Below are 25,702 nucleotides of genomic sequence, written 5' to 3'. Positions count from 1 at the left end.
ATTGGAAACCTTACCCAGAATAATCTGACACGCTGCCTCTCATCAATTTATTAAAATTGAGAGAACGCCATACTGACGACTCATAGTTTCCATGGCAACAATTGTTTAAAATGATTAGGGGGAAATGGAATTTCACAATAATTTACGTACGAAGTGGAAGAAACACAATTGCAAAAAGATGTTTTGAAGAGAATACTGGGTGATTTACGTTCGTCTCTGATTCTATCTTGTAATGATATCGATAATGACCTTAAATAAAACCGTGTCCTTGATAATCGGCGTGTTTGTGCTGTCGGCCGTATTTTATTTTGAAAGCACAAACAGGAAGCGGTAGTGATTTCCTCGGTCGGACTTGACTGAAAGAGAAGAAGTTCAGGAGGAGGGAGTCACTATGCTCCGGCTGTCATATCAGACTGGTTTGACTTGAGGTGGGATTTTGAACATTGAAATTTAATGTTAAAGTTAATTTTTCGACCCAGCGGAACCAGCTTCGTCGTCCCCGGAGAACCGAGGCAGGATGCCTGAGCCCGCGTTCAACACCACCGGATCCCTGCTGCTGCTGCCGGTCAGCCAGTCCCTGGGATTCCCTCTGGACCAGGTAAACGCAGCCCAAACGAAGTAGATCCTGCGGTGATTTCCCGGTCGAGGGGATCCATTGTGCTGTCTGTCCGTTCCGGTTGTGATTTTTGTGACGACGCCCACATTCTAGTTCATCCACAACTGTCAGTGGATTAGAGTCGCTCTGCGCTTCATTTAACCCCCAAATCGGTGCCAAAAGCTTCCTCCCATCGTCGGGTTGTTTGCTAGTGTGTATTTCTAACCGCATGAACCTCCTCTGCCCCCCTCTCAGGTGAACTTTGTGACATGCCAGCTGTTTGCCCTGACCGCTGCCTTCTGGTTCCGTCTCTACCTCAGTCCCAGCCGGGCCTCCCCCCGGGTCAGACACGCCGTGGCCACCACCATCGGCTCGGCCTTTCTCATCTTCTGCTTCGGCTGGTAAAGAACCAGTAAAGTTCAGTCGCAACGATGCCCTGATTTGGTTTTTGGCCTCATCCGATCACCCCTTCACTGCTGACACCATTAGCCAGGGAAGCTAAATAACTCTTAGAGGTTTTGGACGTAAATTTTGATCTCTTCATCTCAGAGGTCAGACAATGTCGTTTCAAGTCCTGGACTTAGTCGTTAATAATTACGGATTTGAACAAATCCATCAAATCAGAGACATCCCACCAGCTACATTTACTTAAATCACCATTCAAATTCAAAGGACGGTGCCCATCTTCTAACAGCTGGTGTGTCCCTGCAGGTATTCAGCTCACATCCTGGTGCTGGTGACTGTGTGTTATCTGATCATGGTCTTTGCTGACATCGACAACGTGCACAAGTAAGTGCCGCTCCGCGTGTTAGTAGCGAGTTTGGAAATCCACTCACGTTCGCGGAGCTTTAGGAGATGGTGAATAGCTCCTGGAATTCCGGGGGTGATGGTGAGCTGGTGTTAGAGTAAAGAGCTACGCTGCGATCAGCTGCAGCCCAGTTTATAGACCAGACTCTTCTGTCAGGCTGTTTAGTCATGGTGCCGATGGGCCAAATCACATTTCCACCATATCAGTAAATTCTAATCGGTTACATCTTCTGGTCCAACTTGTCAGACGGGCTCGGCTCTCGTCTTTACCTGTGGGCAGATTTGAGGATCTACCCAGCGGCAAGAGGTTTAGATCGGCGGTTGGTACGACACTGTTCCAAACGCGTCGTTTCCCAAACGCGTCACGCCTTCATTCCTTTATTCGTCACACACACTGACGTGTAGTGCACGCTATCATCTCGCTGTTAGGGGAAAAATCTATTGTAAAGCAGCAGCCTGCCATCCCAGCCAAACCAGTCCGATGGCCGGCTGCAGAGGCTAAATCCAAAGTATATGCGAGGCTTTCCCTCCTCCCTCTTAACACACTCCATCTCACCACTTGTATTTGCATGCAGGTATTCGCTGGTGACGGCCATGGGTTACCTGACGGCGTGCCAGGCGTGCAGAGCGTACATCTTTAACTATGCAGTCCCGTCCACGGACTTCTCCGGGTAAGGCCAACCTCTTCGGCCACGCCTGCTGTGGGGACGGCGCGATGACTCAGTTCACCCTGTTATCAGCTAGCTCACATAGTTGTGCAGCCACCAGCAGCCAAGGCCTTGAGTCAACACACACACACACACACACACACACACACACACACACACACACACACACACTGGTGATGCACATGCTGATGAGGTGTTTCTAAATCGAACAGGTGAGTGGAGTTATGAAGAAACCGTGGCCTTATTAGAAGCAGTTAGCTTGAAGTTCAAACTCTACCCGCAGACACGAAACCACAGATTCTTTCCTCAGCTGCTTTCACGCCGACGGCTCAGAGTCTGAATTCATGCTCCGTGCTGGTGATCCCACCGAGGGAGCTGCCGAGCCTCCCCGGACTCATTAAAGCCGCACAAATGTTTGGCTAAAGCTTGTCAGGGGAACGCCTGAGCTATCTGGAACATCCACACATCCAGATGGATTCCGCAGCTTCTCTGCCCAGTCCTGAACGGACCTGCTGGCAGCGGCGCTCCGACCGCGCGTGACAGCCAGAGCTGCGATTCAGAGTCCGCTGTATTAGATTAGAGCTCCAGTTTCACTCGGCCTCTCGCTGTCAATGGTGTCCATTGAGGACGAGTCCTGTGCTGAAATGAGAGTAGCCACATTTCAGTCTCATGCTCGGTTCTGGCGTCCTGACGTTGCCAGACAGTGTCCCAGAAGCTGCTGCATCTGGAAGAACAACGGCAAAAGTAGAAGCCGAAGTAGGTCACAATCCCGCTCTGAGAGTGTTTCTGGCTCACAGCGCCCACAGGAACCGGCGTGCATGAGGGATGACGACACGCACACATTCTCAGAGGTCTGGTTCCGTCATCAAACCAGAGGTGGAGGCTGGAACTGGTCCGTTCAGTTTGCCTGAGACTGAAACCTCAACATCGGCTGAGTCAGCTCCATAGATTCAAACACTGTGTGATGGTGATTTGCACCGGAACTGCCCCTCGAGGTGAGTCAAATCTGCACCGTGCGTCACCAAGCAGAGGTTCCAACCCCCCTAGTTTGGGTGTGAGCTTCCTTCGTCCCAGACCCACGCGTTGCCTATTCAGACGCGCTGCTGAGCTCTACCTGCAGAGGCTGGGAGCTTCCTGCCACATTCCAGTTAAAACATAGTTTACCTTAAAGGAGCCCAACCCTCCGCCGCCCTTCTCTTTGTCTTGGACGCAGATGAAGAATTTCAGGGATTGTTGCCACATGCAGGGGATCACCTGGAACCTAAAGGAACGGTTGTTATTCTGTAGCCTGTCAGCAGCCGGCCTGACCTGTTCCTGGTCCTGGTCTTCCTGAAAAGACGATGTCGTAACCTTCAGCCGATCACTTCAGTGAACGGGAACAAAGACGGCCTTATAGTCAACACGTAAGACACGATAGCAACAGGGAGGACAGACAAATGTGCAGGAGGAGATGGTTCTAGGGACGAGGAGCGACCGGAGACCCGACCTGGGTGTGTGTGTCCATGACTCGTGTGGATCGGAGCTATTTGTGTCACATGGCCGACAAAAATCTAACGTCAGTCTCCATTTTCAGGCCTCTGATGATCGTGACCCAGAAGATCACCACGCTGGCCTTCCAGCTCCATGATGGTGAATCTCTTTCACTGCAGCTATTAAATGAGGTTAAAAATTAAAAAAAATAGCAGCATATTGTCTTGTTTTTTCAGGTATGTGTAAGAAACCTGACCAGCTGACACCAGAGCAGAAGCTACTGGCTATCAAGTAAGGTTTCACTGCTAAACCCAAACCCACAGGGTGTGTCTGCGTACTTTTTGTAATGCTAATAAATATTCTTGTATTCTTATTATCCCCTCTGAAGTCGGCTCCGAACTTTCATCCGAATTAACATCTTAATAAACAACTGTTTCTTCTCCCGTCGCCAACGAAGGACGGTGACAAGGAGATGAAAATCATGGTGAAGAGCTTATTCATGTAAAAAGGGGGGGGGCAAAGCATGCTGGGAAAACAGAAGAGAGTCCCCACTTTGCATGTGCATGTTTATGCCTGTGAGCTGATTAAACCCACATCCATCAGCGCCGCCAATGCTAAAACCAGCCGCGTTTGCTAACCCCGCGGCTCTGAGTGATCGGCTCAGGCAGCAGCACTGATTTGTGTCCTTGTGAGGATCCACTTTCATTCCTTTATTTGTGATTCCGGTCAGTTCTGGTTTTCCTGCCGCCATTTGAAGCTATGTTGACACTGACGTGCCTTTAAGAATCAATCACTCATGTGACACGCAGGTGATTCCCGTCTTAAATGTGTGGACGTGTTTCCAGCCGCTCTTTGATCACCTGTAGTTGTGCATCATCCGAGGCGAGAGCGATTCTTCCTTCAGCGATGTCCCCTCTCGTGTCCTCAGCGCCAGGCCGTCTCCGCTCCAGTACCTCAGCTACAACCTGAACTTCCTGAGCGTCCTGGTGGGGCCGTGCAGCAACTACCGGGACTATCTGGACTTCATCGAGGGCGGACACATCAGCCGGAGGCTCAGGCGCCTGTCCGGAGCCTGTAACGGACACAACGGCCACATTACGGCGCCGGACCCGTCGCCCCTGGTAACGCCCGCCGAGGCATCAGCTCGTCTGGTTCTGGTTCTGCAGTGAAGCTGCCACGTGTGCTTCCACCACCGCAGGGCGCCGTCTGTCGAAAGCTGCTGGTCTGCAGCGGCTGCATGCTCTTCTTCCTGGTGGTGACGCGGTCCCTGCCCATCCGACTCAACGTGGAGCCCGACTTTGTCAGCCAGAACTCCTTCCTGGTCAGGCTCACCTACGCCTTCTTCTCCGTACAGGCCGCCAGACCCAAATTCTACTTCGCCTGGACGCTTGGTGAGCTCCCAGGAACCTCCGCTGCCTTATGATGATGATGGTGATGATGATGATGATGATGCCTGTCTCCTCTTCCTCCCTGTGCTGCACCAGCTGATGCGGTCAACAACGCGGCCGGTTACGGGTTCTCTGGGATGGATGGAAACGGTAAAGCGTCCTGGGACCTCATCGGCAACCTGAACATCCTGGGGATCGAGGTGACGGGCCGTGACCTGCTTCTCCCGTGGCTTCGGGATCGCCGCCGTGCTGACGCTCAGTGGGTTTGTTTGTTTCCAGACGGCGACCAGCTTCAAGACGTTCATCGACAACTGGAACATCCAGACTGCGGTTTGGCTCAAAACGTCAGTGCTGAACTTGGTTTGTGGAGCCCAGATTAGCTCCCGTTTCCTGACCGCGTCCGTCTGTCCGTCTCAGGGTGTGTTACGACCGAGCCCCCCGGCACAGGCTGGCGCTGACCTTCATCCTGTCGGCCCTGTGGCACGGCGTCTTCCCCGGGTATTATTTCACCTTCATCACCGCCATCCCCATCACCATCGCAGCACGGGCAGTAAGTGCACGCTGAAATTAAACAGGCTGGAGCCCGAAATATTTGGGCTGAAACGCGTCTTGTTTACGCCTCTGTTGTTCCGTGTCTGGACACCAGATACGGAAGTCTGTCCGCCACCACTTCCTCAGCTCCAGAGGCTTGAAGCTGGGCTACGACGTGCTGACGTGGGCGGCCACCCAGCTGACCATCTGTTACACCGTCATGCCCTTCCTGCTTCTTTCGGTGGAGCCGACATTCATTTATTACAGGTACGTGAACCCCTCAGAGCCGGGGGGAGACCAGCACCACCACTCACTGGGAGATGTTTAGCTAGCTCTCTCTGACACTCATTGAGCTTGAAAAAGTTCCATAATTCTCCCTTTAAAGTGGCATTTCCTGGTCCCGGTCCCGGTCCCGGTCTGCCCGTGCCAGACCTGTCACACACACCTCGGTACAGTCCGCGAACCTCCCAGTGACGCTCTTTCCTGTCCTTTCAAGGTCCATGTACTTCCACGTGCATGTCATTAGCATTCTGGCGGCGGTCGCGCTGCAGCCTAAACACAAAAGCAGGGAAACCCGGACCTCCTCCTCCTCCTCGCTCTCATCCGTGAGCCCGGTGCAGTGCCAGCCTGATCTCTCCAACAACAACGGCAAAATAGACTGACCCCCTCTCTCTCACTCACACACACACACACACACACACACTCTCCCAGTCCCAGGCTCTCAGTCTATGGTTCTCTCTCAAAGACGCCCCCACCTCCTCCCCACGCACCCCCATTGGCGGCTCGCCCTGCTCCGACAACAATGCAGCGGAGGAACGCTCACTTTCTGATGACTCCTCTGGTGGGATCTGAGCCAGCACAGTGGGACAGCAGCTCATAAACGGGACACACACGTACACCAGCTCATAAACAGGACACACACACACACACACACACACACACACAAATTAGAGAACAAGACACAAGGAAACATAATGCGACACGTACTCTCTCCTCCACACACTCATACTGTGTCAGCGTCTGTTGCCGTACAAAGGCTGCTCTTGTGGGGGCAAAACAAGAGCGCAGAGGACAAGTGTGTGTGTGTGTGTGTGTGTGTGTGTGTGACCTCTGGATTTGCACTTCTCAACTCGTCGTTGATGAAGAGCGTTGAGTTTGGACGGCAGCTCGGCTCCTCCTGGCGAGGAGACCAAAACAATTCAGCAGATCAAGTGAAAAAGGAAGAGAAGGCGTTGTTGTGTGTTGTGTTGTTGTGTGGTTGTGTGGCGCTGCTCGGCACAAGATTATACCTTTGCAGGATTTAATAAGCAGTTTTAGGACTTCTTCTCCCACGGGGAAGTTAATAATTGAATGTGTTGTTTACCGAGACACTGGTGCTGGATGCCTGTCATGTGTCATGTGATTGAACAAAAGGCGAATGAATGTACAGGAGATGTAGAAGTGCAGCTTGTGGGGGGGGGGGGGGGGGGGGGGGGGGGGGGGTCGACTTGCCAGAACTTCAGCAGCAGCAGAGACATCTGCTGGTCATTTGCACGGACTGACCGAAGTGATGAGGGTAAGTGGGCCAGGAGGCCTCCACAGTGGTTCGGTTCTTCATGGTGCCGCTATGGTTCTAACAAGCTTTGCTAACAAGTTCAAACTGTTCCGTTTGTGGGTTTTTTAGCGTATCTGCCTGGTGAAGAACTCTGAGATTGTATTTTAAATGCATCCTCAATGAAAACTGAATCCCCCCCGGTGTGTTTTAAAGCTGGGGCGGTTTTTTTCATATAATGGTGCCCACTTTTAAGTTGACAGTCACCGGTTTGGGCTGTTGGGACCCGAAGGCCCCAAAGGTGTCGGAGCAGCCTGAACCTCTGAACCCGCTGTGCTGTAACTGAAGTCCTGGCACCGTCCCGACTGTGTGTTCCTGCAGCCAGATGAGCACAGTGTTGGGATTGTGAGCAGCTACGTTTCAAAAAAATGTCTATTGAGTTTTTGCAGTGATAATTTCTGATCCCTGTTTTAGTATTGATTATTAACGATTCTTTAATGAATAAAGGTGCAGTTGTCTGTGAAGAGAACCGTTTAATGAAGGACTCGATCCAGATGTTTTTTCCAGCTGTGATTCCGTTTTAGCAGCCGTCCCTGCGCTCTGTCCTCCCTTTGGGAGACGTCTGAGTGTTTGTTTCCAATGACAACCAGGGGAAAAATGGTGGAAAACAAGCAACATCAAGCACCTTCCGGAGCTTGGACCTGGGCTCTGGGTCTTAAGGGAAAACAGAATTTTCTACTTGAAAAGAAATGAAGAGCTTAAAAGCAAACTGAGCCTCAGTGTTTTTCCCAGCAGCTTCTCTGATCTGCTCCCAACATCCAGGTGAGATTCCAAAAACGGAGCCATTAATAGATCATTCTATGCTGGATTCCTCGTCATCACACAGGAAACACTTGATTGCCCTTAAATGCATTTATTAACTCAGATTGAGAGCGCGATAATCAAATCATCTACAGGTTTAATATATAAATGTATCAGATCTGAAGCCGTCTCACCCGACGCAGGCTAAAGGAAGCGTGCAATGAAATGGTCTTTAATTAACAGGGTCTAGAAGGAATGAGGGAGTGTCCCACATCCAGAGCAGAGGCTCCCAGAACTGGTGCAACAGGTTGTCTGCTCCTCGGACTGCGTTTCCTCCGCATATTTTGAAGCAGAAATTTGAAAGACACTAAATTTGACCTGGAAATTCTGAGAAGATAAATCTGAGATCAAGATGTGACATTTGCAGCCATAAATTAAACAAACGAGATTATGAAAGAACAGTTTAGCTTTCCTGCTTTACATCACCTCTTTAATTATCCGTCTATCCTGTTAAGACTAAATTAGTTGTAAAATCTAGTTTGCAGTATTAAAATTCCCGAGACGCTACGATAACCAAACTTTAATGTGCCGCTTCATCCCCAGGGCACAATAAAATGTGACAACACCAGTTTAAGGGAGTGTTTGCTGTTTAATTTATATTTAATAAGACATTTCAGTCTGGACCAAACGGGACTGGAGGGCAGATTTAAACACCACTGCACTCTTCTTTTCTTAAATCTCTGCTCTCTAACATTAGTCCCGACTGAGCTTCACTTTCACACACGGTTCTCCTTTAATGACTTATAATCAAACAGATACAATCAGCTGTGTGTTTCTTAAAAAATTAGTAGTGCATGCAGGGTGCGAACCAAGCAATCGGGTCAAAAAATACAACGAAAACCAAATTAAAAGGAAAACACTACGTTGTGTTTATACTAGCACTGTAACCCTCATAAATAAAGTAAAACACTCTTCTACAAGATACATCTTCAAACAGCTCAGTTATGGTACAGTTCTTTTTCTATTCTCTTAAGTTATCATCCGAGATAAAGAGAAAAACAGTGAGCACGTCCGTGAATACAAGTGTGAATATTAGAACTAAATAAATAACCATCCGTCTCAAACCTAACTGATTAAAATCATCAATAGGAACGGTTAGATCTGCTGCTTAGGAACACTCGAAGCAAAACCTTGATTTAAGACTTTACAGATCTGTCCTGCTGTTGCCTTTCTTGGCTGGTAGATTTTACAGGTGTTGTTTGTTTGTTACAACAAAGCAGGAATATCAGAAAATAAAAAGGCAGCTCTGCGAGGAGAAAAGCGTCAACGACGCGCTCGGGCCGCTAGGGGGCAGTAGATCACTTAGTGTAGCCAAAAGACAACCAAAATCTATTGTTAGTGTAAAAAGGTGGCAGAAACTGAAACTAGCTGACTGATGAGGGTCTCCTGAGGTAACCTTCCTCACGAAGATGCTATATTCTGCACAGTATTCTTCTTTATTTGCCTCTATTTAAGGGCCTTGTGGGATTATCGCAAAGAAGAAAAGCAAGATCGTGTGCGACAAAAATGTGCTAGAATCTACAGCAAATACAGATATTACATCATCAGGCAACTATACATATATATATATCTATATATGAGATGGTTGTCACTGGGTTTTGTTGATTCAAGTAAACAGAGATTTATAGTTTAATCTGCTTCTGTGCTTAAATCTTCACTTAAAAGAATCATCAGGAGGTGTCCTGGGTCGTCAGAGTCGGTAAAAATCCCCAGTCGAACATATTTGCTGCTTTAATGTTCTGTGAAAACCAGACTTAGAGGAAAAACAAAGAGTTTCCGCACCAACGGGTCGTCCCTTAAATAAGTTATTACACGCTTTCCTCGCACGTCTACGGTATCAAAAGAAAGCCGTCGTAGTGGGAATGAGGCACTAAGACGAGAACTATGACATCATCATCATCATCAGACAGATATATGAGAGTAAAACTGATCAAAACCTCCAGAAACATGTTTCAGCTCTTGCATGCGTTTTTTTTTTTGCTTCTAAATAATCATGTCAAAATGCTGCGAGCGCTCCTCTGGCTGTTGTCGTGCACCTGATTAAAACCAGGCGGTAACAGACGTCAGTCGTCTATGAGGATGCGCTCACGTGTGTTCTGGTAACGGGGGGGGGGGGGGGGGGGGGTAGCAGCGGCGGGATGGGGCGACCCTCGCGTCCGTGTGCTTCAGCTCAGAGTTCACAAATCATAGCTAAAATCCTCTTCATCCTTCAAATTAAAGTGCTCCTTCAATGATGAGACAGCCTGGGATTTGGTCATGTTTCTGGACACACACACACACACACACACACACACACACACACACACACACACACAGAGCGGCCGCGACCAGTCAGTCCCACTTTAAAGAGTCCCAACACTCGATTTGGTTTCAGTTTTTGCTGCTCTCTGTGGGAGTGGGAGGCGCTTGCGCTTTCTCCTTCACCTCCTTCTTCCCTTCCTTCTTCTCGTCGTCGTCTTTGTAGAAGAGCAGAGGGAACATTCCCAGGATGCAGCCGATGCCGACACCAATGGCTTTGCCCTGCGCACAGGAAGCGAGGAGGGAACGTCTATTTTAGACTGGAGTATTGACAAAGTCATTCTTTTATACTTTAAATAAAGAAAAGAGCGGAATGAGCCTTGACGAGCTAAGCTAACCAAAGCTAAGCAAAATGACTCCATTACATACTTTTACCTACATTACGTGACGTTTCCGATCAGACTAACTAGCCATCTGTGTCTTTGCTCACACAGGGCGCCCATATGCAGCTGGGGGAGGTTTCAGTACGCTGGCCCTGACCCCGAAAGGGCCGGAGCGGTTATAAATGATGAATGATGATACAAACCGAGTGAGAGCTGACTCTGGTCTGCCACATGTCAGCCTGTTTCGGGCTCAAGTCAGGGATCTGCATTCCCAGCCGGGACGCCAGGGCCTCCACGTAACCGGCCAGCCTGGAGCAAAGGGGGGGAAGAAAGGGAAGACAGAAGAGAGGAGGATGTTACAACCTTCATGATGGATGAAGACACTCGATGAACGATTCAATCCCTCATCTTTCGTGCACCAGTGTGCCGCTCCGCCTGGTCGACAGCAGGCTGCAACACAGACGACTCCAGGAATCAATGAGAATGTTTAAAACAGCCTGTAAATCAGCTCTGTCACAAACGTCAGCGCGTGACAGAATGATACATTTCCCATCTGAGGATGGAACAAAGACACCTGATGAAGAATTAAGATGCAGCAGGAGGACTCGTCCCTCCGTGCTCGCTGGAACTGGTCAGGCCTCTGGTGTCAGGCCGACCGCTTATTAGGAAGCTTATTCGCTGGGCATCATATCGGACAGGAAGTGCATGAGGAAAAAATCTCAATGTCAGTATTTTGAGCCTGGTCTCCAGCTCAGATAGTGGCACTAATGGATCCTCACTCCACTGCACACACAATAACCTGCAGCTTCGGCTGTTGAGCCTGAGGAGGACGGGCGGCGAGTGTGAGAGGGATGAACGAGAGGCTCTGCTGAACTGCTGGAGCATGTCCAGGAGCATGTCAGATGATTTCTGTCACAGCAGGATGGAGACCTTCCAGCTGTTTCCCTTTAGGATTCTGTCTCTCAGCAGCAGTTTCACTTATTTACACGATGAAATCTATTGATCTTTAGGGCAGTTAATGCATAGATCACACCGACAGGGGGCAGCACTGAGCCCTATGATTAATGGTCAGAAATCAGTCTGTGCTCCAATTCTTCTCACACACACACACACACACACACACACACACACACACACACACACAAAATGAGTCCCAACACATATAACTCTGATGGATGATGAAAAGGAGGAAAAACACACATCCCGTGGGAGGATTTGCAAATGACCTCAAAAGGGTTAACTAAGAATGTCAGGCATAACTAAACCAACAACCGTCCCAGACAATTTCAGCTTAATTATGACTGAAATTGGTTAATTGTTTTTTCAGTCTCATAACAACAATTTTGTGTCTCCCCTTTACAACCACACTTTCCAGTTCCTGAAACAAAGCAGCTAAACAGAGTCCAGCCGATTCATTTGGAAACTGGCGACTTTGGATCCCACAGATCTCTACAGGATCCTTTACAGCCACCATTTATTCCCTCTTTGAAATGAAAAAAGGTATTTTCCATTAACTGGACATCAGCAGGGCCACCGCTGGGCCTCAGTGGACCAGTCCGACAACCTTCTGGGGCGCTGCTCTAAATCCATCATATTGGGACAAAACACATGTTGTCCGCACTTTCTCTGGGCTTCTCCTGAGAATCCATCAGAGCACACTGGAAAAGCACCAGTGTGGAGTTTGTACCTCTGACCCAGTAAATAAATGCACCAGTAAAGCACCATTAGATCACGGGAGCTGCGCCCGTTCCTGACGACACAGTGGGACCATCGGACACCATGAGCCACGTGAGCCTGATGATGCATCAATAGTTTAAAAAAGCTCCCTTGCAACCATCAAAAACCATTTTTTTTAAAGAATTATAAAACAAAGCCTTAAAAACTGATGAACGGTTAACTCAAGATCTCCCATTCACACATTAATCATCTGCACTGGGTAATTAAAATAGCCACTTTAAGCTCCGTTCCTCCGCCCTGTGTGTACGATCTACAGACAAACACAGTACGTTGGGATGAATCCACGTTAGCTTAAACCTGGAACCCGAACCCTTCACCTAAGGTCAAACACTGCTGTGTAGTCTAAACATCAGATTAATCCGAGTCTGTATCCTGTCAGTGGCTTCCTTCCCGTGCTCGGACCGACATATTAGCGTGACGGGTTTTCCAGAAGTCTGCGGTACGATGTCCTGAGCTAATGTGGAGATGCTTGCATTTACTCTGTCAGGGAAGGGGGAAAAATTATCGTCGCTGTAGCTTTCACTTTTAAAAACCTCTAATTAATGCAGCATTCACTTGCTGTGTGATCCTGCTCGTTTACACTGACATCATTCCAATTAGGCAAGGAAGAGCGAGCGAGGGTGAGAGAGCATCTGTGTGTGTCAGAGAGAGAGAGCGAGACTAAAATTCTTACCCCAATCCTGCCAGATCAGACACCAGGTTGCCAAGGGCAGCAGCTGTGGAAAAAGGAGAGACGAGGGTTGAAAAACTTGAATTTAGTCTCGGGGACGCCGAATATTTTTGCTCGAGAGTCGTCCCACTGAGCAGAAATATGCCGCAGTACCGTCCAACAGAGCCGGCCTCCTGTGACCGCGGGTTTACCTGGGAATGTCCCCGGCGTGGGTGGACAGCGAGTGATGAGACTACGGGAGGGATGCTGCATTAATGAATCTGCCTGTTCTGATGGCTCTCACATCATTAGTGGTTCCTACACAGCCCAGTCAGCCTCGTGCTGACCCAGAGTACAGTACAGCCGAGCCGCAGCAACACAGGCGCCCGTGGGGGTGGTTCTAGAAATAAAGGAGGCTGGATCTCTGTAGAGAATCAATGAGGCCTACCCTGCTCAAGCAGCATCGCCCAACTCTGGGAGTGTGAAGATTTCGCTTCAGTTCACGGCACTTTTCTGGCCACGCATGCAAACTGGATACAATCTCTTCCCAAACTCCATCGTCTTTCTGCTGACAATCATTCATCTCACTTGAAACGTGGAGAAAAACCCGTCACAAAGATGGAACCACTCTGGCTACGGAGACCTTCAGAAGCTGTGGAATACTGACAGCAGTCTGTGCGTGTGTGAAGCCCAGATGTAGCCGTTAACGGCGTCCCAGCGGGCCTCCGAGACCCGTCCGTCCGTCCGTCACAACGGAGCAATGACTGGGCTGGACTGATGCTCTGTCAGGTGAAGTCTGAAAGGTGAAGGCGACTGTCTGAGCCAATCAGTGAGCTGATGATTTAGCTGAAGCCCAGCTCCTTTTGGGGTATTACGCAAGGACACCGAGCAATTTTTATTTCAATTTGCAAGCCAAATTTATGAATAACTGAATCAAACACGTATGAAATTAAATCACCTTTCAGGTCTGCTGCTGATGCATCATTTTTACACTTCATTCATCCTTAAACCAACTAGCATTTAAAAGAAAATCCTCAAAAATGCCCCCCCCCCAGGTGAAATTCACACTGCTGCTCGCTATGACCAGAACAAAACACACTCACACCCACAGGAGAGATGCAAGGGCAGCAAATGAACTTGAAAGCATTTAATTAGTTTGATATGCTAATGCGGGATGTCATTAGAAGTTAAGAGGAGCTGGAACACAAACATTAGTGTAACATCATTACTCAATTGTAATGGATACATCAGGATGTGAGGAGGATACGGCTCGTCCAGGGCGCCGTTTCCATCCCCCATCATTGCCTATCACGCATTTACCACGAGACCATTTTCTGACACCGGCACTCCATCTCTGTTGAACGAGCCGGGAAACACTGCATCCTAGAAAGGGTGATGGGTGGACTCGGCTGCAGATTTGACACGAGTGCTACATCACTCCACACCAGGAACAGATACCTGCACTCCGGCTCCACTGTAAGCTGGGGTGAGAAAATGATACTGCTGCTGGGTGGAAATGGACTCCTACAGAAACTGGGCGGCCACTGTTGAGAGCCGTACATCATCCTGGTGTTCATCTATCATTAGATCTGGGTGGGGGGGGGGGGGGGGGAGTATCTGTACAGGACTGCAACTGTACGATATCTTAACACCCAGAAAACACACCTTTGTCGCATTAGATTTCCCCCAATTAGCGTCTTTCCTTTTGCGTTGATGCACCATTTTTATTGATTTTTTCATCCAGCAGCGACGGGTAATTTACTGGAACGAACCCAGCGGAGGCACGGCCGCGTCAGAAAAGCGAGTGAAGCCAATAAAGGATAGAGCCGTGATTTCCGAAACAAGGCGGAGTGGTTTCTCACGTGCCCGTTTGAAAGGATGCGTAACCCCGAGGCCCCAGAGGTCGCTTACCAGCCATGGTGGAAATGCCGAGGACCACGCCGATGGATAATTCAATGTGCGTGCCCTATAAAATCAAACAACCACAGTCAGTGTTGATCTGTTATGTATATGTATGTATGTAGGATATGAAATATGATGCCTTCACGTTCTATCAAATACTCGATGAATCTAGTGTGATTTTTCCTCATTTTAGCTTTTAAACGTAAACAAGTTTTTACTATAGCACCCAGAAAATCATTATTAACCTTATTTGAATCTCTGTTTACATCTTTCTGTTTGTAAAAATCTATTTCTGTGGGTCTTTTCGCTCTAAAGACTCCCCCAAACTTAATCTTCTTTAAGTAGCCGCACTGTTCAAGCACTGAATTAATATGATAAATTCACTATATTCCACTGGGTTTAGATTTTCCTCCAACTTCAAACTAAAATAAAACTTAATAACACACAGCGAGCAGTTACTTAAAGTTAAAAGGATTTCTGCATCTACATCTACAGAGAACACTATGGCTCGAACAGATAGAGATTTATTTTCTCCTGTCTAAGAGGCTGGTTCCACATGTGCCTACAGTCTCTTCTCAAAGCAACGCCTGGTTGCCGTGCAGGCCTGGAGCCTGGCAACACCGCAACATGCAGACAGACTTACGGCAACGATCATGATGCAGTTGTCCAGGAACCCAAACCCAACGAAGGGCAGCGCATTGTGCAGCAACACTGTAAAACAGGCACAAACATCAGCACCACAGAGGATCTGAGCAAAGTGAAGTGAACTTTGACATTTTGGGGAAAATGTGCAATCAAAAAAGGTAGTTTTAAACGGTAGTTTATCCTTGACATACCTATATAATTCACCAACTATTACATGAAACATGAAGACTTTTAGTAAACTGGAGGTAGAACCATACACGTAAGAAGCACAAATGATGAATAAATGACCATATTTTAACAGCAGAGCAAAACTTCGTCTCATGTGGCCAAATGTAGGACATACATGGACTATGAATAATTTACCATAACTCAACAGAACAGCAATACAGTATATACATATATTTGTATTATTTCTCATATGCCGGTGGTGAAATCAATGTGTTCCTGAGCTGAAATGAGCTTCACCTTTTAATAAAAACATCATACTCTTCAGCCAGTATTGCTTTTCTGCAGCTCCGTGTCAGAACACAACAAGGTTAATATTTCGCTGGGCACTGTGTGAGATTACATTCTAAACGGCACCCGGGAAGTTTAGTCTATTTCTGCAAACGTATCCGCTCCATGTGCGTTCTGTACAGCCAGCCAAAAACTACGCGCGCTGGTATCGAGTTGATCAGAAGCGATACTCTCCGGTTCTGCTGAAACTGATGACGCTAGATTCTGAGCCAGCGAGGGTGTTGATACAGCAAACAGAAGCTCAGATATGATCTGCCCATATGGATCCGTGGGGCAGTGACAACAGCTATTTGTACATTGACAGGAAATTTTACATTTCTTGACTCCAAAACTCTTGTTTGTGCAGCTTTAGCTCGTGAAAATCGATAAACCTCACAAAGATTTGAATATTTTTCATTTCTCAACACGATACCGTCACAGGCGATGAACCAGGGCCGTATATGGTCCAGGTCGTATGAACATCAGCAGCTTTTTCTTGCTTGTTTCTTACATGGATGTCAGGGTAACCATGACAACGGTGTAAGTCAGACAATGACCCGTCCCTTGAAGCTGATCAAAGGTGATCGTCCTCAGTGACTCGATCTCAAATGAAGGGTTTCCAGATTTATTAGCATTAAATCCTTTATGAACGAGGATAAAGACGTGTGCTGCGCTGGAAAAGCAGGCAATCATCTTACCGTATCGTAGCTGCGCAGCGGTGGGGGGTGCGATATCCATCTGCCCTGTAATACAAAGAAAATCCAGCATTGATAACAGGAACTTGGTTGTGGCCTTGTGCTGTTTGGAAAAACAGGAGAGGAAAAATGCTTTTCTAATGAGTTCGAGGTGATGGAAAAGAGACGTCTCCCTGATGAGATGTAGATGAGCAGATAAACTCCTCTAGTGTCAGAGGAGGCCCCATTATTAATATTCAACTGTGGGGATAGTAAAGAATATGCAAAACATTTGGCTGTGGAGCAGCTCTACATGAGATTTCCCAACTGCACCCTGGCCCTGAAGTTAAAGAGCAGTCAGGAATGATTAAAAACGCGACACGGCATCCTGCAGCAAAACAAGCCAGAACTACTAAAACCATCATGTTTTGCAGGTTCACTCATATCGGCATCATTGAAGCGATGGAAAATCCACTGCACCTCACTTCCTCCTCTCCTGTAGTGACTCAGAGTCACATCCCTGAGTTTGTTCACCCTCATCTCAGGTTGCTGACACAAGCGGAGTCTCATTCATCCGCGCCACAGTAAAAGCTGGCACAGAAACACAACTACGGTGCGAACGTGCACAATAGACTGTTTGCAGCCTCTGACTGTCTTGTTTGTCTCCTCCGACTACAGAGGGATGGAGATCCTGCCCAGAAGACGGACGGCTGCTGCAATTAAATGACAACACATTTCTTTGACATTTATATCAACTTCGGGTTTGTTTTAGGCTTTAATTAAAGGCTGTATCTAGTGTGTGCAAACATTCCATCTGACGTCTCCCACTGAAGAGCTAAACTGTCACGCTAAAAATCTAACTAAGCTAACATTAGCAGAAGATCAGCATCAAACTCATTTTGTCATTTAAAAGCAACACCAAGGTCTAAACTACAGTGGTTTCTGTTTTCTGGACCTCGAGTCACGTTGTTTATTAGCCGTTTGGTTGGTGGTGAGATTTATAAATTTTAAATAAACCCTGTATCGTCCCAGGCCACTAGACGGCGCCGTATATAGTCGTCGGAAGAAGTCAAGACGTTCATGTCACCAGATGCAGGTCAGAGAGACTCTGATGCAAACGCAGACCAAACACTGAACACACACACTCTTTTGTTCATGCAAGTGCAAACTGACGAGCATGTGAGCTTCCACACACAGCCGAGCCGGGTTGTGAGGAAAATATTCCGTTTTAATTACGTCTTAATAATCCGTCTCCTATAACTGAAATGCAACTCATTCAAAAGCCTGCTTCTCGTCCCCGGTATCAGACGCAGCCTGGTCACATGAATAAGCTAATTCACTCTACCAGAATGTGAGCTGTGCACAAAGGGCTTCATCAGCCCATTACAAGGAGTGCTGTGGTCGAAAGGACAAGAACTGTTCTGGTAGAAAATATTGATTTGCCTCTTGTTGTCACGGCTGCAGTTTCCTGATGATGCTTTAGCTCCAGCAAAGCCAAACACGTATAATGGTTGTGATAAGAAGCTGCTGGTAAGCTCGAGCGAAGACCTGCGCCATTTTTCTTTCTTTCAACAAAAGAACACTCAGCATTAAGCTGAAAGTCTGTGACACCGGTTTGGTTTTAGATCGATAGGTTGTCGCTGTAATTCAGGCGTGTTACGTGCAGGTTTAAAACCAAAACACAAAGGAATGTTAAATGGACAGTAAGACACACAAACACCACTGAGAATGAACCAAAAAACTCACTAGAAACACAACGGGCGCCGGTCCTGTGGGCGCAAGGACTTAAATACTCTGAGGGGGAGGAAGGACGTGGACACATGTGAAACGCACGAGGATCATCAGAAGGGAAGGAACCTGGAGCAGGAGATGTAAATCAGGGTAAACAGGACCGAACTGGAAGAACATAATCAATGAAAATAAAAGAATGCTAACTGCCGATAGCAAAACCTGAGCCGCTAACGCCGTGGAGTGTGGAAGAATCTTAACGGGGTCTACAGGTATTTTAGAAAGAGGAGATCCAAGTTGAGGGCTGCTTTATCTGACAGTTTTCCCCTCAACTAGCTCAACTTCCTTCTGTTGCTGTGGGCACAAGATTCCCCACTCTTTGTTTCAAAGAGATAAATGGCTGAAAGCAGACTTTGCCTTTGACGCCAGGAAACAGTCGCAAACAGAAATCAGAGCGTAAAACCAAAACTCGACTCTGATTAAAACCGTCACCTCGTTAAATAGCTTTAATCTAAATGATAAATGGAGGCACCAAGACCTTTATATCATCCCTTGTTGACATTACAGTGGTAACAAGTCTAAAATGCAGGCGTACGCGCCATCACAAACAGTGTGACAAAGTCCGTCACTCACATGTTTATGATTCCTGAACAACTGTAAACCGTAGTTTCCTCAGGGGAGATTATTGATCCAAGAGCTGCATTTTATTGGTGTGTTTTGCAGTGTGAAGGGACAGTGGGTGTGTGTGTGTGCGTTAATGTGTGCCAGCACATTTCTGCCGAGTGTGTGTCCAAGCATCAGCTGTGTGATCAACGCTCCTGACAGCAACACAAAGACCGGAAGCAATTAATCAGTGTGACACTCTTCTATTCTTACGAGATAAACAACACAAAACATATAAAACTTTACTGAGGCAGCAGCGAGGGTTGAACAAAACACGAAGCAAAATAAAAGTGTCAGCTGCTGAAAACAAATGAATGCAGGACGAAAATAGACAAAGTCCCATATCTACTGCGCAGTGCCCCCACAGGCAGAACTCCACGGGGCGAATCATGAACCCGACTATTTAAATGAGGGAAGATAATGAGTAACTCCCCATAAACCTGAAGCGTCAGAGCGTGCCGGCACAAGAGCTGACGTTTAACCACACGGTTAAGTTTCAGCAGAGTAATACTGTGAGGGCAGGGGGCACAGACGGGAGCCCCCCCCCCCCATCCCCCGCACACCAATTAAAGCAGCTACTTCTTGGAAATAACCCTCAGATAAAGGGCAAACTGCAAGGGACCGAAGAGGAAGGGAGCTTCCTTCTTCATCGGTGCAGCAGCTGACAGCAAAAGAGGAAAAAACAAAAGTAACATGACAGCATTCACAAAAATAACACCACTCCTCCAATCATGCAGACATGCTCACTAGTTTATATCCACCCGGTCCACTATGAGTTAGCTGAAGAGCCGTATGAGGAACCTGACAGATGTTTGGACTTATTTTATTCGACTCATCTGGCTAATTAAAGTGGTCTGTAAACACCTTCGTTTAAATGTTTATGACGCTCCATTAAGTGTGTTCGGAGGCTCCTGCTTTAATGGTCAACGTGTTTAATTAGGTAAACCTGGCAGAGAATAACCAGCAGTTGTGGACTTTAAAAAAGCTGCTTAACAAGCCTCTGCACATTTGGGAAAAAGCCAAAACAGGGAAGGGAACGAAGCAGATGGAGCACAGATCTTTTAGAATCTGCCTGATAATAAGGAAGGGACAAGAAGGTCAGACGCACATTCCCAAAATTCTGATTCCATTGTTCTGAAGCGCACGATGGAGAGGCTGAACAATGAATATTGAACATATCCTGCTCCGAATATGATTAAGACCACGCTTAGGCGGCTCCCGTCTAATCTGATTCAAGCTTGGCTTGGGCGCATCTATCTGGATTTCACTAGAAAGCCATCCCATTCTCCTCCTCGCTCTCCTATTTTCTGAGTTATAATCTTAATTGGAGCCAGGCTGTCTGCTGGGGCCGTTCTCTCGCTTCAAACGCAGCTTTGATGCATTTTTTTTTTTTTAAAGGGGAATAACTCAAGGACAAACAGCTACTGTGCACAGAATGATTCAAATCTCAGGTCTGATCATGGAGGACCTAAAGAACGTGTTCCATGCTGTTCCAAACACGCTTTGCCCAATCTGGCTGCTCACTCCTCCTGACGAAACCATCATTTATTGAACTCCTCTGCTGAGGTTTCATTTTAAACCAAAGTGTCAGTTTTTAGCCAGTTCATTGAGCTGACATCAACAGAATTATCTGATTAACTCCCACTCCCAAGGAAAATTACCTTTCAGCCAGCAGATCCAACACCTACTGCGGAGAACTCAGAAAATCAGATTCTCTGACACTTAATCATTTTAGATGCAATAATTTGCATTTAATTACATACAAACTTCCTCAGTAGGGAAAATCTTGGCCCAGGGAAACTGATTTTTTTCCAAACAGCTACAGATCATCTGCTGGCAGAGCTACACCTGACGGGAAAAACACAATCAGGTGGTCAAATCCATGTTATGTTTACTGCCCGCAAATTAGAAGCCACCACACGCGGCGGGCAGGGCCGGAGCAGGCCGTTTGCCATGTGTAATTCAGGAGAAGGCTTCACAGGAACACAGCACGGCGACAGCGTCGCAACACCGACGCGCTGAAGTTCATCTGTGCCGACGTCTCCGGTTTAATCAGACCGAAGCCTCATTTTCAAGCTCCATCACAGATTAACCTGGAGCACACCAGGAGGGTGTAGCCCGTTCTATTATTTATGTGCACCTGTGCATGATATGAAGTGCTGCCCTGGTTCTGGTGAGTGTCAGCCAGCGGTACAGACGGCGGTGGGCTTTATTGTGCGTACGATACAAACAACTGATCTATGACCTGAGAATAAAGAGGCTTATTGTGAGATATGGTTCATCTACCTCACTGGAGAAGAAAACTATAAATCTCCTTTATAGCACCGACTTGGGTGCCTTGTTTTTGGGGTAGACGGGGTCTCCCAGAGACCAGGATGAGGTGAAAGAATGAATTTATTTCTCAGCTCAGGTTTTGAAATGAGTTGACGTTTGCCTGGAGGTGGGCCCAGTGAATTAATCGGTGAGTCCCAGCCGAACCTGCCGTCCCAGGACACCAGACAGGTAGAGCGGCCAGGCTGCTCAATAAGAGGTGATGGCTGACGCTCCAGACAGTCACTGTCAGACGCTCCCCCAGGGTGGAGGTTTACTGTCCCCAAGAGGAGAACAAATTGTTCTAAAAACAGTCAAATCCACCTCCAGGTACAAATAAAGGAAATTGAACTGGTCTATGACAAGAAAACAAACCAAATCCTTTCGAGTCATTGTAAACATGAACATAATGAACAAAACAAATATATAATACCCTTGAAAGGATGAATAAATTTAGAGAATCTTCTAACATTTTGTAAGGAGCAGCTAAAGAGTTTATACCAAAGGCCTCTCCCTAAACTCCTCTCCTCTCTAAACGCAGTTTCTCTTCAGCTTTTGAGGGTCGATTGGTAACAGCCAGCATTTTATCTCTTTGGACATTGTGCCGTTCATCAGCAGGCCTGTGGGAAAACAGTGTAAAAGTGCCGATGTCACTCAGCTGAAGTGGGCATGTGGACGGGGAGGATCAGAGATGTCCAGATGGAAGCGACCGAGAGGGATCTCTGGTGGGTTCCTCTTTACATCTGCTGCCTAACGTATGTTCCTGCGAGCCAAAGCAGGCTCACAGGACACCGCCGGCATTTTAATCATTGTATTTTCGCATTATCATTTCATTATTTTCTCCTGACAGAATAATTCATTATTTCTTAACTTAATATGCATTTCAAAATCCAAACATTACTTGCGAAGCTACTTCGGCGGGTTCCCGCTCAGGCTGGAGAATGGCTACGCCTTGCACAACAACTTTCAAACATCCTACACTGGTTATTGATCACATTTACCCAGCGATGCAGAACCCTACTTCCATGACTGGCTTTGTTTTGTTGCATCGGCGTCACACCTCTGCAGTGTGTGTGGGGGGAGTGTTAACACTGGCGAAACGGCCAAATCCACAGAAATCTGCAAAAGATGAAGGGACTTGCAAGGTAATTAGGGACGAACTTCGGCACAAATTACACAGCGTTATTATCAAACGGTTTAAGGGAATATTTGACCATTAATGTCCACGCTCTCGGCTAGATATGAATGGGGGGGGTAAGGTGTCGGGACTGAAAAAATCTCTGCAAGGTGGTGACCAGTGCATTTCAATAGCTGAATCTTAAATAAAGGTCAGTGCGCCTCAGAAAAAAGCACGACCACCTCGGCGGATGCTGCAGTGGACCCAGTTACACGCTGGCTTGCATCACCAATAAACATATATGGAACCTATTGGAGAGGGGGGGGTTTCGCCTCGGCGGTCCTGCAGACTCAGGCTAGAATGAGGCAAGAAAATGATAAACCTGTCAAAAAGATTCATCTGTCAGTCGATAAAGCAGCCGGGGAGAGTCTGTCACTTAAGCAACTACTGATTCAGCTGGTGAGCAGCCTGCACGTCCAGCAGGTAAGACAATCCCGGAGGGTTTTTATAGTGTCAAGGTGAGGACGCCAGCAGTCTCCAGTCAGGCAGGAACCACAGTGCTGAGCAAAAAAAGAACTTAACTCCTATTATTCCCTTATCTTAAGGGTTCCACAGACCTGGAATATGCACCGACTCAAATCAATACTTTCTTTTTGTTGTTGTGATTGGGAAAAAAAAAGAGATCTCCAGGCTTAAAATATGAGAAAATCTCCCCACGTCCGTGCCACAATGTGTGCTACTTAATAAAGCAAGACGTTCTGGGCTACTTTGTAACAATATTGCATAAACACACTGAATTTTTAATAAGGTCTTGAGCTCCTCCAGGTTTTCCAGAAGATCCACAATGCAACCGACATTTTCAGAAATGAGCGTAGTACTCACTGAAGCCCCAGCGTGTGATTAAAACACCATCACAATGAGGCTAATTAGAGATTTCTTTTTTTTTTTGTGCCACGTGCTCAATGTTGATTTAACAGAATGCTGAATAGGGAACGAAACAACATGCAATCAGCCAGCATCTAACAAGCATCTAATGATGCTCCATTAGGATGGCCACACAGAGCCCTAGGAGGTGCCCCGAATGATGGGAAAACAAATCCTCCGAGTCTGGATGGAGATGGTGGAGGCAATGAGGAGGACAGATGTAGTAGGGGTGAGATTTTTTAACTACAAAGATAACTGTGCAATATATTTGTGGAGACAACTGCAGGGTTTAATTTTATATTGCAATAAAAACTATCCCTGAAGGTGTGAGCAGTGAATGTGATGGGTTTCCCATTAGGAAAAAAACACCGTATGTGGTTGGAAAATATCCATGGAGCTCAACCGCCACCGTTTCGCCTTGGATGTCTTTTACGTCGCATCGCTTATTGGTTAACGGTGATGAAATCTCTACTTTTAGCAATAATGTCACTTGCAATGTGTCTCATACCCAATAGAGATGTCTCCCATCACCTGAAACTTCACTAGTAATCACAATCACAAGATGACTGACAAAAACACCTGAGTTCCCCCATAGAAACGTATTAGAAACTCAAATCTTTCACTGTGTGTTGATGCTGATGGTTGCCTGGCTGATGGATGTGCGTCGATATGGAAATCGTTGTAACATCTGATTATTGATCGATGATAATTGATTCTCTCATATATGGGGGTCAAAAGTCGCAATTTGGGTCAGCAGTTCCCTGCAAATTTGTGGCCTCTCCAAAATCACATTTATTTATTGATGTGGTGTATGTGTGTGTGTGTGGGGGGGGGGGGGGGGGGGGCATACCCAATTATCCAAATAGAAAATAAACCTCTTAATGTAGCTCATGATATATCACTGTACTTCAACACCTGGGAATGTCTTTTAAACCATTATCTTCTGTAACATCGACATCACACTTGCCATAACTTTAATCCATGAAAAGGGAGTCAGAAGGACTGGCTGAGCGTCCATTGATCTGGACTCTGTGGTGTACCACGCATTCATCAGAACGGCTGCAGAACACTCTGACCTACCTTGAGCAATGGCTATGGACTCGAACTTGTGCAGCTCCCGTAGCAGGCAGGTGCGCTCAGACGGGTGGAGGCTGTAAATGAAATCCTTGGCCCCCCGGGGCGAGTTAAGGGGCTCCACGGACTCCTTGAGCGGGTGCGTGCCCATGTGGCATCGGTGCACTAGCAGGGGAGCCGAGGCTACAGCGGGGGCTCGGTGGTTGATCAGTCCGGATGTGGTCAACCCAGACCCCGCTCTGAGAGACAGGGCGGGCCGCAGGACTCTCCGCAGGCAGGGCAGCATCTTGGGGAGCTTGGGCGATAATCCTGATGGATCTATGGAGGATAATTCATCATTTTGACCTGAATTTAAAGACCTGCCATGTCGCATATAGGAATTGAAGCCGCCGGCGCGAAACATCGTTGAGTAAAACTCCGTTTGGACCCAATAACGACTGCTAACTGACCCAAGCCGAACATACCCACCTCTGGTCGGGCCAGGATGCGACAGCGACCCACAAATTCAACTGTAACTTATCGTATCGGACGCACCTCAGTCGATGCCCCCACTGTCCCGTCCAACAACCTCCAGGAGAAAGCCCTTGGACACGGAAGCGACTCCGGGTTGAGTCTCCTTATTCACCCGACTCGAGCTGCTTTGGGCGCCTATCGAAGTGCAGCCGACGACCTCCGTCCGAACGTGGCGTTATTACGACAATAATCTCACATTTTCGCTCGCGACGTCCTGGCGGGCGAAACCTCTGGCTGACGGGATGAAGTGAGTGAGGCGGAGGGGCGGGGCCAAACGCGCTCGAAAATACCGTCCATCAGAGAGCCGCTGCTCTGCCCCCCACGCGCGTTTGACGTAATCGTCACGCGCACACGGACAGCCGAGGTGGCTTAAAATAATTGTCCAAATCTTGGCATTTTAGAATCAAATGTGTCGGTGTAACGTAACCGACGTGACAAGGAGAAAGAAAGGGTTAATTTTTGATTTTTAATAATGAAGTAGCATCCTTAATATTATTTAAGGATGCAGTAATAAGACCTTTATGTCCAACGGTGGTGTTAAAATGAGACAATATGATGTATATTTGAAGGTAACTTAAACAGGTTGATGCGTGAGCGCCACATTCTCGGCGGCAGTGCGCAGGTTTGAGCAGGTTACGCCCAAAAGGAATTATTCCACAACGTGGAATCTGGGCATATCTTTAAAATGGAGTCCACGCAGCCAAGGCAGGAGGCGAAAAGCTTGGTGTTTGGATTTAAAATGTCTTTCTAGTATATTCTATTCTAGACAAATTAAAATGTGTTAAATTCTAAAGTGAAC

General features: G+C 47.3%; 2 protein-coding genes across 3 annotated transcripts; one reads left to right on the top strand and one right to left on the bottom strand.

The window, feature by feature from the left end:
• The first annotated feature begins 346 nt into the window (after nt 1-346).
• On the top strand, nt 347-7,532 carry mboat1 (membrane bound O-acyltransferase domain containing 1). Of its 2 annotated transcripts, XM_057044679.1 has the most exons (13): nt 347-598; nt 851-996; nt 1,307-1,384; nt 1,978-2,073; nt 3,644-3,699; nt 3,777-3,831; nt 4,469-4,661; nt 4,739-4,931; nt 5,025-5,128; nt 5,208-5,272; nt 5,346-5,478; nt 5,575-5,726; nt 5,956-7,532. In XM_057044679.1, exons 1-13 carry the CDS (start codon nt 518-520, stop codon nt 6,119-6,121), a joined length of 1,518 nt encoding a protein of 505 aa, XP_056900659.1. In that variant the 5' UTR covers nt 347-517; the 3' UTR covers nt 6,122-7,532. The 2 variants fall into 2 exon arrangements, with proteins under 2 accessions (XP_056900659.1, XP_056900660.1); XM_057044680.1 differs by lacking the exon at nt 347-598 and having other exon boundaries at nt 902-1,012.
• Nucleotides 7,533-8,420: 888 nt separating this feature from the next.
• On the bottom strand, nt 8,421-25,163 carry tmem65 (transmembrane protein 65). The gene is made up of 8 exons (XM_057044683.1): nt 24,925-25,163; nt 24,397-24,708; nt 16,599-16,643; nt 15,404-15,471; nt 14,770-14,824; nt 12,883-12,925; nt 10,676-10,781; nt 8,421-10,371 (listed from the first exon to the last, which is right to left on the bottom strand). The coding sequence occupies exons 2-8, from the start codon at nt 24,674-24,676 to the stop codon at nt 10,222-10,224; spliced, it is 747 nt and encodes a 248-aa protein (XP_056900663.1). The 5' UTR covers nt 24,677-24,708; nt 24,925-25,163; the 3' UTR covers nt 8,421-10,221.
• Nucleotides 25,164-25,702: the final 539 nt, after the last annotated feature.

Source organism: Takifugu flavidus, chromosome 10, assembly GCF_003711565.1.
Source record: "Takifugu flavidus isolate HTHZ2018 chromosome 10, ASM371156v2, whole genome shotgun sequence".
NCBI lineage: Eukaryota > Metazoa > Chordata > Actinopteri > Tetraodontiformes > Tetraodontidae > Takifugu > Takifugu flavidus.
The sequence above is the reverse complement of the archived record's forward strand: the minus strand, read 5'-3'. Positions and strand labels throughout refer to the sequence as shown.

What these genes read in the sequence shown, in the direction of transcription:
- mboat1 (XM_057044679.1), top strand. Translation starts at nt 518, where the DNA reads ATGCCTGAGCCCGCGTTCAACACCACCGGATCCCTGCTGCTGCTGCCG. An exon ending in CTACTTCGCCTGGACGCTTG is followed by an intron (nt 4,932 to 5,024) that starts GTGAGCTCCCAG and finishes GTGCTGCACCAG; the next exon opens with CTGATGCGGTCAACAACGCG. An exon ending in ACTGCGGTTTGGCTCAAAAC is followed by an intron (nt 5,273 to 5,345) that starts GTCAGTGCTGAA and finishes TGTCCGTCTCAG; the next exon opens with GGTGTGTTACGACCGAGCCC.
- tmem65 (XM_057044683.1), bottom strand. Translation starts at nt 24,676, where the DNA reads ATGCTGCCCTGCCTGCGGAGAGTCCTGCGGCCCGCCCTGTCTCTCAGA. An exon ending in GTCCATAGCCATTGCTCAAG is followed by an intron (nt 16,644 to 24,396) that starts GTAGGTCAGAGT and finishes TTTGTATTACAG; the next exon opens with GGCAGATGGATATCGCACCC. An exon ending in CCAGAGTCAGCTCTCACTCG is followed by an intron (nt 10,372 to 10,675) that starts GTTTGTATCATC and finishes TCCTGTGCGCAG; the next exon opens with GGCAAAGCCATTGGTGTCGG.